The sequence below is a fragment of the Centroberyx gerrardi genome, chromosome 20 (assembly GCF_048128805.1).
Source record: "Centroberyx gerrardi isolate f3 chromosome 20, fCenGer3.hap1.cur.20231027, whole genome shotgun sequence".
In the NCBI taxonomy this organism is placed as follows: domain Eukaryota; kingdom Metazoa; phylum Chordata; class Actinopteri; order Beryciformes; family Berycidae; genus Centroberyx; species Centroberyx gerrardi.
In genome coordinates, this window is record NC_136016.1 from 25,339,088 (window position 1) to 25,349,727 (window position 10,640).

The 10,640-nt window shown below is 38.9% G+C and overlaps 1 protein-coding gene across 1 annotated transcript in view; it reads left to right on the forward strand.

The window, feature by feature from the left end:
- The window catches only part of prkg1b (protein kinase cGMP-dependent 1b), a 133,622-nt gene that overhangs the window by 75,809 nt on the left and 47,173 nt on the right, over positions 1–10,640 (forward strand). The window contains 1 exon segment of the mRNA XM_078290850.1: positions 6,355–6,460. Within this exon segment, the coding sequence (XP_078146976.1) occupies positions 6,355–6,460 (106 nt within the window).

Sequence of the window (10,640 nt, forward strand, 5' to 3'; positions counted from 1 at the left end):
CACTCAACACAGTTTATTTTAGACAGAAAGAGTCAACTTGACGAATCAACAGTTATTAATCAACCTGAATATTTTCCTCTGGTGACTGATCGACTTCATCTGTTCTGTCTCATAACATTTAGTGAAATGAGCCTGAACTCTGACAGGAATCCAGTTCAGACCAGGTTCCTCCTCCAGTAAAGGATTCTGGTCCAGCAGCAGGACCTGGACTGGACATTTCCACCTGTTGGTCTCATGAAAAGGTTAGCTAACGCTTCAGTTTAGCAGCTGAAACAGTTAGCTTCAGGTTAGCTTCAGGTTTTACTCACAGTTCAGTAAATGAAAACTTGTTGTCATGAGTTAGGAGTTGAACCATCCGCCCCCCGAGCCCGACCTCCGACCTCTGAGCCCCGACCCCCGACCTCCACACCCTGACTGTCCACCATCAAACTACTTCCTGGTTCCTGTCCTGTCTCCAGCCGATCCTTTCTGCTGGAAACACATTTCTAACACTTTTTTATTTGCATTTTAAGACATCGAGCTTATTTCATGACATTTCATGAGAGCGAACTGTCCGGTCAATCAGCCTTGAATATGGATAAGATGCAGCTTGATTGATTAGATGCTTCATGGCCGTTGGTTTCACTAGACCAGTGTGTGTGTGTGTGTGTGTGTGTGTGTGTGTTGTGGAGGGGAGTTTCCAGAGACTTTTACAGATTGATCCACCGCACTTTTTAAACCTAATTATTTAGCAAACGTTAATGCATTAAAGAAGTCCAGTTGACAATTTACAATTACTGCATCTTTGTAACAACAAATGCAGAACTGAAGTCACTGAATTGAAGATAAATTTGAAGAAAGATTAAATCTGTAATGAAGAATAATATAGTGATAGAGTCAGGGTCATTTGGAACCTGCTGAAGTCTTTTCCTTAGTTCTTCAGTGAAGTTCATGACTTCTTTTTAAAACATCTTTAACATTGAAAGTCGGAGGGAAGAGTGGAAGAAAGGAAAGAAGGAAGTAAAGGTGAAATAGATGGAGAAACTACACAAAAGCTTTCATACATTCTTATAAATGTATTTTATGCCAAGATCTGCAGCTGTCTGGAACAAGTTGGTTTTAAATTATAATTTCTGCAAAAAGCAGAGTTATGGAAAATTTAACAGAAAGTTTATTTCTGTGTCTGTGTCAAACTTTTTAAACATATTACTCTACCAAAAAGATTAGATGGTTAAATAAAAAAAACCTCTTCTTTTATCTGTAATAAGTTGCAGACTCTTTGACATCACATAACTTTTTTATTTTCAGCTCCGGTGATTGAAAGTGTGTTTTCTGTGGCAGTGTCCCTCTCCTTTTCCTCTCCTCTCCTCTCCTCTCCTCTCCTCTCCTCTCCTCTCCTCTCCACTCCTCTCCTCTGTTTCTTCTTTATGTCTCTTTTTATTGTTGTTTTCCCTCCTGTTCCTCTTGGAGGACCAGAACCGTAACCCTAACCCTAATGAAACTGTTGTTTTCGCCCACAGAAGAAGAGTAGGGAGCTGTGATTCCTTTTTTAATTGGACCCTGCCTCGAATGTTTGATATTACAGGTGGAATGACACTGCTAACAGTAAAGGAGAGAGATTCTACTTTTAACGAGCTGAGAGAGTCTACTGTTAAGGCTGGGACACATTACACATTTTTGAAGCCCGATTTGGCAACAATTTGAGATCGGGCAGAGTCGGCGGTAGCCCAGGTAGTTCAGGGTAGTTCAGGTAGTCCAGGGTAGTCCATGGTAGTTCAGGTAGTCCGGGGTAGTCCAGGGTAGTTCAGGTAGTCCGGGGTAGTTCAGGTAGTCCAGGGTAGTCCAGGGGAGTTCAGGTAGTTCAGGGTAGTTCAGGTAGTCCAGGGTAGTCCAGGGTAGTTCAGGTAGTCCAGGGTAGTCCAGGGTAGTTCAGGTAGTCCAGGGTAGTCCAGGGTAGTCCAGGTAGTCCAGGGTAGTTCAGGTTAGTTCAGGTAGTCCAGGGTAGTTTAGGGTAGTTCAGGTAGTCCAGGGTAGTGCAGGTAGTCCAGCGTACTCAAACAGGGGACGGACAAACCCGTCTTTATTTTCGTCACAAACAACCACACCGCATGCACACACGTGTTCGGCGGCGGCACACACACACATGCTGAAATGGCGCCGTGAAATTTATTCTCCGCTTTTATCCCATCCTGGCTCGTCCTCCTCCTTGGGCAGGCCAGGAGCGGTGGGCAGCCTGCAGTGCGGCACCCGGGGACCAACTTCTTCGACCATCGCTCCAGGTAGTCCAGGGTAGTTCAGGGTAGTCCAGGTACTCCAGGGGTAGTACAGGTAGTCCAGGGTAGTCCAGGTAGTCCAGGATAGTTCAGGTCATCCAGGGTAGTTCAGGTAGTCCAGGGTAGTCCAGGTAGTCCAGGGTAGTTCAGGGTAGCCCAGGTAGTCCAGGGTAGTTCAGGGTAGCCCAGGTAGTCCAGGGTAGTTCAGGTAGTCCTAGGTAGTCCAGGGTAGTCCAGGGTCGCGTTGTTTAGTCGCAGCTGTAATTGTTGTGTGTGTGGAAGTGAAAGACTCAAATCTCTCTCCTATGATCGGCAACGTCACGATTAGATTGCGCTCGTCAAAGACTCAAATCTTAACGGCAATTTTCAATAGCCAATGAAAATGGAGATTGCAACAGACGAAGCAAGAGGGAAAAAATATGTAAGTGTAAACACAAGATCCAACGTGTGCGATGGCTGATGAGGGAAAGAAATAGAAACCTGAATGTGTTCTCAGTCTTGCTTCCATGCAAATTGCAGCTCAAACCACAGTTGCTGCGAGCCGTATGGGCCGGATCTTTGTTTTAGTATCAAAATATCACAGAAAAATACATTATCGCGAGTGCAGGTGAACCACGAAAATCACTTTCTCACGAGAGAACTGCAGCCGCTTATTCTCAGTCTTTTGTATACGGTCTGTCCTTTTGATTTGTCCTCCTCAAAGACAGAGGTTGTTGTGTGAGCGTCACAAGAGGCTGGAAATCTGCAAATTTCAGTTGTTAAATGTGCGCTGCTCAATCTTTCCACTGTCGTTTATGATTGGAAAAATCTTTTAACGTGTCCCAGGCTTTAACGAGCTGAGAGAGTCTACTGTTACCAAGCTTTAGGAAGGCTGCAGATTCTACTCTTCATGGGTAAATAACTAGAAGATAATTATTAAAGATAATAGAGATAATTATGCCTAACGAGCTGGGATGAGGCCAGAGATTCTACTGTTAACAAGGGAAGACGAAGACAAAGCTGATTCTAATAAACTTTATCTAACAGCAGAACAGAGAAACACAAACACATTCACAAGGTAGATGATTTTAAAAAATCAACATTCTAGAGCTTCTACTGTGTTTACTTTTACCTCAGCATGCAACACACACACACACACACACACACACACAGGCTGCTGGCTGACATGTTGACAGATTTACTGGAGGTAAAATAGTGACAGTTGGCTAAGGAAGATAATTAATGAGGTTCGGCTGTGTGATGTTGTTGGATTGATAGCCGATATAGATTATCTCTAAATCTGATCACTTTCATGCCCAAAAATACAAAAATACTCAGTGTTTCCCCAGAAAATGGAGGTAATATTCAGTTTCCTGTCAGTATTTATTATCCTTTAAAGATAAATGTGTTTCTGCAGCTTCTGATTGAATGATTTTATTTAATATTCAGACATTCAAGGATGTGTTCTGGCAGGTGAAGTCTGATTGTGTTTGGCACTTCATTATTCTGTTCTTTACAACTCTACAGACTGGAACAATGAAGTGCCAAACACAACCAGACTTCACCTGTGTGTGTGTGTGTGTGTGTGTGGTCAATTGGATTGGTTAATAAGAAGCTGCGGTTCGTTGTCATTGGTTTATAACCCTACACACATACAATAACCATGTGTACCGTTACCATGACTACACCTGTGTGTATGCACACACACACATGCACCCACACACACACACACACACACACACATGCACACACACACACACCGCTGCCATTTCTTAATGAGATCCAAAGCCTCTTATCTTCAGAACAGCATTGATTAAAGGAACATTACACTCTAAACTGAGAGTGAATCCCAGGCTGCAGAAACTAAACCTCATTTCTTCTGTTTTGTATTTCATTTTTGGTTTATTGTTTTTGTTTTTCTTCTTCTTCTTCTTCTTCTTCTTCTTCTTCTTCTTCATCTTTTTCCGCCTTAAATCACTCTGTACCTCAGAGACTAAGTTATAGAGAAACCAAATTTGGTGGAGAGGTTTTAAATCTCCTTACTAGTCAGGCAAAAAAAAAACCCTGATTGGTTGGATGGATATATATATATATATATATATATATATATATATATATATGCTGTTTTTTTTTATATAGTTTTTATTGGTTCATATTGTGTTTTATTCTTTCTGTCTTATAACAAAGTAAACAAGCAAACAAACCACTAAGCGAAATTCCTTGTATGTGCAAATATACTTGGCCAATAAAAGGATTCTGGTTCTGATTCTGATTTTGATAAAACTTGGAGGGAGGATTCTTCTTGTTGCTGATTGGTCCAACAGCTACCTGCATCATTCATGGGAGATAAACTGTTTACTTGTAATCAATTAAAGAACAAAGATTTATTGAACATTTACGTTCAAAGGTGAGTCTCCGGCCATTTTATAAGAGCAATAATCTGCTTGAGTCGTGATTAAGTGATTTATTGTGAATTATAGAGATTTATTTTTGACTCTAATGCAAAGCCTTCACATTAAAATCCTCTCATGGATTATTGATTAAATAGCAGACGAGGCTCACGAGCTGCTGCAGCTTCCTATAGCAGGATGATGAGCCGCTCGGCATCATGGGATTGTTCTTCTGAACAAGGTCGTGTGTTTACATCCAGTCAGTCAGTCAGACAGTCAGTCAGTCAGTCAGTCAGGCAGTCAGTCAGTCAGTAACCAGTCAGTCAGTCAGTCAGACAGTCAGTCAGTCAGTCAGTCAGTCAGGCAGTCAGTCAGTCAGGCAGTCAGTCAGTCAGACAGTCAGTCAGTCAGTCAGGCAGTCAGTTAGTCAGTAACCAGTCAGTCAGTCAGTCAGACAGTCAGTCAGTCAGTCAGGCAGTCAGTCAGTCAGTCAGGCAGTCAGTTAGTCAGTCAGTCAGACAGTCAGTCAGTCAGTCAGTCAGTAACCAGTCAGACAGTCAGTCAGGCAGTCAGTTAGTCAGTCAGTCAGACAGTCAGTCAGTCAGTCAGTCAGGCAGTCAGTCAGTCAGTCAGGCAGTCAGTTAGTCAGTCAGTCAGACAGTCAGTCAGTCAGTCAGTAACCAGTCAGTCAGACAGTCAGTCAGTCAGTAACCAGTCAGACAGTCAGACAGTCAGACAGTCAGACAGACAGTCAGTCAGTCAGACAGTCAGGATGATCAGCTCAGACTGTCAGTTCACTTCATCAATCAACAGATACAGAATTCAGAATTCAGTCAATCAATAAACTGACTCAGCACACATGGTTCAGGTTTCATATTCTCTTCTGCTGTCTGTGCTTCTATTCTTTATTTTAATATTTTATTTTCAACAGTTTCAGCTGTAACCAAGTTAACCCACTGACACACAGTGGTTTATATAGTAAATATCATATAGAGTATTGTGTTACTCATGTAAAGTTGTATAACTCTCTGTATAAGCCAATGATTCATATCTCTCCAGACACACAGCGGTTTATATAATATAATATAAAGTCATTTGTTTTAATATTATATTTTATTAGACTTTGTGTTTCCAGCTGTAAGCAGTGAGAAGACGTAGACTGGTTTAGAGTTAATAAGGTTTTATTTTTATTGTTTTGAATTCCAAATTTCTAAATTATATTTTTAGTTATTTTAATTACTTTAATAAGATGTCATTTATTTTGGAGATATTGTTTTATTTGAATAACTATATTTTCCAGTTGTGACCAATGTTACAATTGGAAATTTGAGTTTGATAGGATTTTATTTAAATTCATTTAAAGATATTTTATTTGAATTTATATATTTTCCAGTTGTAACCACAGACAGTTCTGTCATGTAAATAATACGTATTATGTATTATGTTTATTAAAATATGGTTTCCAGAATAAAGCAATGTGAAGCTCGAGGCCACAGACAGAAAATGGTTTAAACAGTAAATTTAATGACATGAAAAATTCGTAATAATATTCATAATATAATATTTCCTGTATGTTTCCTACTCTGACCCATGTGAAGCTGTTAAACAGTAAATATGTATTTATAATATAATAATATAATATTTAATGTGTTTGCAGCTCTGACCCATGTGAAGCTGTTAAACAGTAAATATGTATTTATAATATAATAATATAATATTTAATGTGTTTGCAGCTCTGACCCATGTGAAGCTGTGGGCGATAGACAGACAGTGTTTCCAGACCATCATGATGAGAACCGGACTCATTAAACACGCTGAATACATGGAGTTCCTCAAGAGGTCAGTTCACAATATCTCTATTTTCTATTCTATTCTATTCTATTCTATTCTATTCTGTCTTTGGGTTGGATCACAGGAGGAAAGCAGCTGTGTGTTTTCACTGCGTTGATTGATTTGTCACTATTCTGGCAGATTGTGGGCGGGGCCAGAGTATCTGTGGGCGGGACTAGAGGCTGTGTGGGCGAGGTCAGATGTTTTGTGGGTGTGGTCAGAAGCTCTGTGGGCGGGTCCACATGCTTTGTGGGTGGGGCCAGATGCTCTATGGGCGGGGTCCGATGTGTTGTGGGCGGGGTCAGAAGCTCTGTGGGCAGGGTCCAATGCGTTGTGGATTATTCACCATTCCAACCAATCGCAGGGAGCGTACCGTTTACGCTGCATTTTATTGGTTAGAAAAACATCTTCACATCCTGTTTTGGTGTTATTCCATTATTTAATACCTGCATTCTCAACAGACGGTCATATGTGCGGCCGTCTACAGTCTGATCTGCCTCCAAATCAACATTTGTTGTATTTTTACCTGCCAACTGTCTGACTAATAATCAAATGACATTTCCAACCGCATGGCTTTGTTTACAAGTTCTGGACCGTTTGATATTTGTCTTTGTAAAAGCGAACCGGACCAACTTAAAAAACTAAGCAATACATCATTGTCGCATTTGGTCCGAACCAAGGAAGTGGACTATCAGGTGTGAAAGTGACATAAAATTCAGAAAATCTTCTAAAGCGAGGCACTAACAGCCGGGTCAGAGGCTCACCTACTGAACGTGTTCATTCATGAAACTGTGAGGTGCTTTGGATAAAAAGTTTCCACCAAATGTCAGATGTTAAGAAGGTTAAATGTCCTTCTTCAGAGCGTCTTTATTATTCAGGTTTTAAAGCTGTGAAACACCAGAAATATTTTATAGCCTGAAACTTTTGGTTGTTAGCGATACGTGACTAGAGTCTGTAGAAGATCTTTGTTTTCAGGTGGAGCCACTTGGGATGCGACTCAACAGCAAGTCATTGATCTTTCTTTACAATATGGCTGCAGGCTGCAGCGCTGAAGCCATCAGTATACTGTATCTGTCTTCAGGATGTCTTTGTCTTCAGGCTGCCTGCTGATGAATGGAAGCATTGACCATCTCAATATTTTTGTTGTGGACGAGGAAATCGACTCAGTCTGCAGAATATCTTTGTTTCACACCATTATACAATTAGTTTTGGAGCAATCCAGGCCGGCTGCAGACGGAAAACAACAGAATGGATGTTATCTCTTGAATATCTTTGTTTCAATGCTGGTCAATGGACAAAACACCATTGATCAGCAGTGTTGGGTAAGGTTGCTTCAAAAAGTCATTAGGTATTTTACTTTGCTACTTCCCTTAAAAAGTAGCTGGTTACCTAAAGTTACTCTTTATTAAAAGTAACTTTTAGTACATTTGCTTTCCTCACTTCTCAAACCTGCTGCAGCAACATGGCTGCTTGTCTTCATCGAACAGAAAGCAGTGCAGGAATCCCATCAAAACACGGAAATTACAATAAGATAAAAGCAAAAATCCAAGTCCAGGCACCTGTGTGGATTTGAATAATAAAAACCTTCATTGGACAGACTGCAGCACTCTGATGAAGGCAGATTGTCGATATGTGAAGCTGCTGTTTTTAATGTTCTAGCCCGTCTAATAAAGTTATGGATAATCTAACGATAATTTTCAGCTTCTGGGCAAATTTAGCCATAATGAGCAGCTGGCTGCACATTATCCGCTTATTACACAGATACTTACCAAAGCCATTAATCATTTGACACAAAATATTGATTTAAATTTATTTTAGAATGAGTTAACTGACAAGCTTCTGGCTACTTCTACCAGCTCTGCAGCATCTGTATCTAAGTTTCGTCTTAGTCCCTTTTAACCTTACGTTCTTCTTCTGTTTTGTTTTCTCTTCTTTACTGTTCCACTTCTAACCAAGCGTCAACAGCTTCCTGCTCTCTGAATAAAGCGCTCAGGTTGGCAGCTGATGAACTGGCTCCACCAGCTGCCAGTTAGTTTGACTGGAAACCATGGCAACATAAAAATATGCAACTTTTGATCTTCTCTGTAGCAGCTGCAGAGTGATGTGATGAGATGAGATGAGATAAGATGATGAGATGTAAAACAGCGGTCTGTTATTCAGAAATGGCCGACCTCAGAATGCGTTCATTGGCCAATCAGAATTGAGGATTCAACATAGCCGGGTAATAAAGTTTTTTATTATTTGAATCCACACAAGAGCCTGGACTTGGATATTTTGTGATGTCATCATTAGTTTGTGTTAGTTTGTGTTAGTTTGTGTTAGTTTCTGTTAGTTTCTGTTAGTTTCTGTTAGTTTCTGTTAGTTTGTGTTAGTTTGTGTTAGTTTGTGTTAGTTTCTGTTAGTTTCTGTTAGTTTGTGTTAGTTTCTGTTAGTTTGTGTTAGTTTCTGTTAGTTTGTGTTAGTTTCTGTTAGTTTGTGTTAGTTTCTGTTAGTTTGTGTTAGTTTCTGTTAGTTTCTGTTAGTTTGTTCTAGTTTGTGTTAGTTTCTGTTAGTTTGTGTTAGTTTGTGTTAGTTTCTGTTAGTTTCTGTTAGTTTGTGTTAGTTTCTGTTAGTTTCTGTTAGTTTCTGTTAGTTTGTGTTAGTTTCTGTTAGTTTGTTCTAGTTTGTGTTAGTTTCTGTTAGTTTGTGTTAGTTTCTGTTAGTTTGTTCTAGTTTGTGTTAGTTTGTGTTAGTTTGTGTTAGTTTGTGTTAGTTTCTGTTAGTTTGTGTTAGTTTGTGTTAGTTTCTGTTAGTTTGTGTTAGTTTCTGTTAGTTTCTGTTAGTTTGTGTTAGTTTGTGTTAGTTTGTGTTAGTTTCTGTTAGTTTGTTCTAGTTTGTGTTAGTTTCTGTTAGTTTGTGTTAGTTTGTGTTAGTTTCTGTTAGTTTGTGTTAGTTTCTGTTAGTTTGTTCTAGTTTGTGTTAGTTTCTGTTAGTTTCTGTTAGTTTGTGTTAGTTTCTGTTAGTTTGTGTTAGTTTGTGTTAGTTTCTGTTAGTTTCTGTTAGTTTGTGTTAGTTTCTGTTAGTTTGTGTTAGTTTCTGTTAGTTTGTGTTAGTTTCTGTTAGTTTGTGTTAGTTTCTGTTAGTTTGTGTTAGTTTCTGTTAGTTTGTGTTAGTTTGTGTTAGTTTGTGTTAGTTTGTGTTAGTTTGTGTTAGTTTCTGTTAGTTTGTGTTAGTTTGTGTTAGTTTGTGTTAGTTTCTGTTAGTTTGTGTTAGTTTGTGTTAGTTTGTGTTAGTTTCTGTTAGTTTGTGTTAGTTTCTGTTAGTTTGTGTTAGTTTCTGTTAGTTTGTGTTAGTTTGTGTTAGTTTGTGTTAGTTTCTGTTAGTTTGTGTTAGTTTGTGTTAGTTTCTGTTAGTTTCTGTTAGTTTGTGTTAGTTTCTGTTAGTTTGTGTTAGTTTCTGTTAGTTTGTGTTAGTTTCTGTTAGTTTGTGTTAGTTTCTGTTAGTTTGTGTTAGTTTGTGTTAGTTTGTGTTAGTTTGTGTTAGTTTCTGTTAGTTTGTTCTAGTTTGTGTTAGTTTCTGTTAGTTTCTGTTAGTTTGTTCTAGTTTGTGTTAGTTTGTGTTAGTTTGTGTTAGTTTGTGTTAGTTTGTGTTAGTTTCTGTTAGTTTGTGTTAGTTTGTGTTAGTTTGTGTTAGTTTCTGTTAGTTTGTGTTAGTTTCTGTTAGTTTGTTCTAGTTTGTGTTAGTTTGTGTTAGTTTCTGTTAGTTTGTTCTAGTTTGTGTTAGTTTGTGTTAGTTTGTGTTAGTTTCTGTTAGTTTGTGTTAGTTTGTGTTAGTTTCTGTTAGTTTGTGTTAGTTTGTGTTAGTTTCTGTTAGTTTCTGTTAGTTTGTGTTAGTTTCTGTTAGTTTCTGTTAGTTTGTGTTCGGCAGCAGAGTCAAACTGTCTCTGTCTCTGCATCACATGTCCTCACATCATCACACACCAGCCCGCTAGCTGCATTACGACTCTGTCAGAAGAAACTCTGCTCTATTTGCAAGGTTTATGAATTTTAATTACTGACAAAAAATATAGATTATGTAAATGCAGCTAAAATAAATAGCATGTGTTTAAATCATTCATCCAATTTGTGCTGACAATGCTAATACATTTCAGGTGTTAGTTTTATTCTTCTTAATGACTAATTTCCATCAAACTGAAATAATTAAATAGATT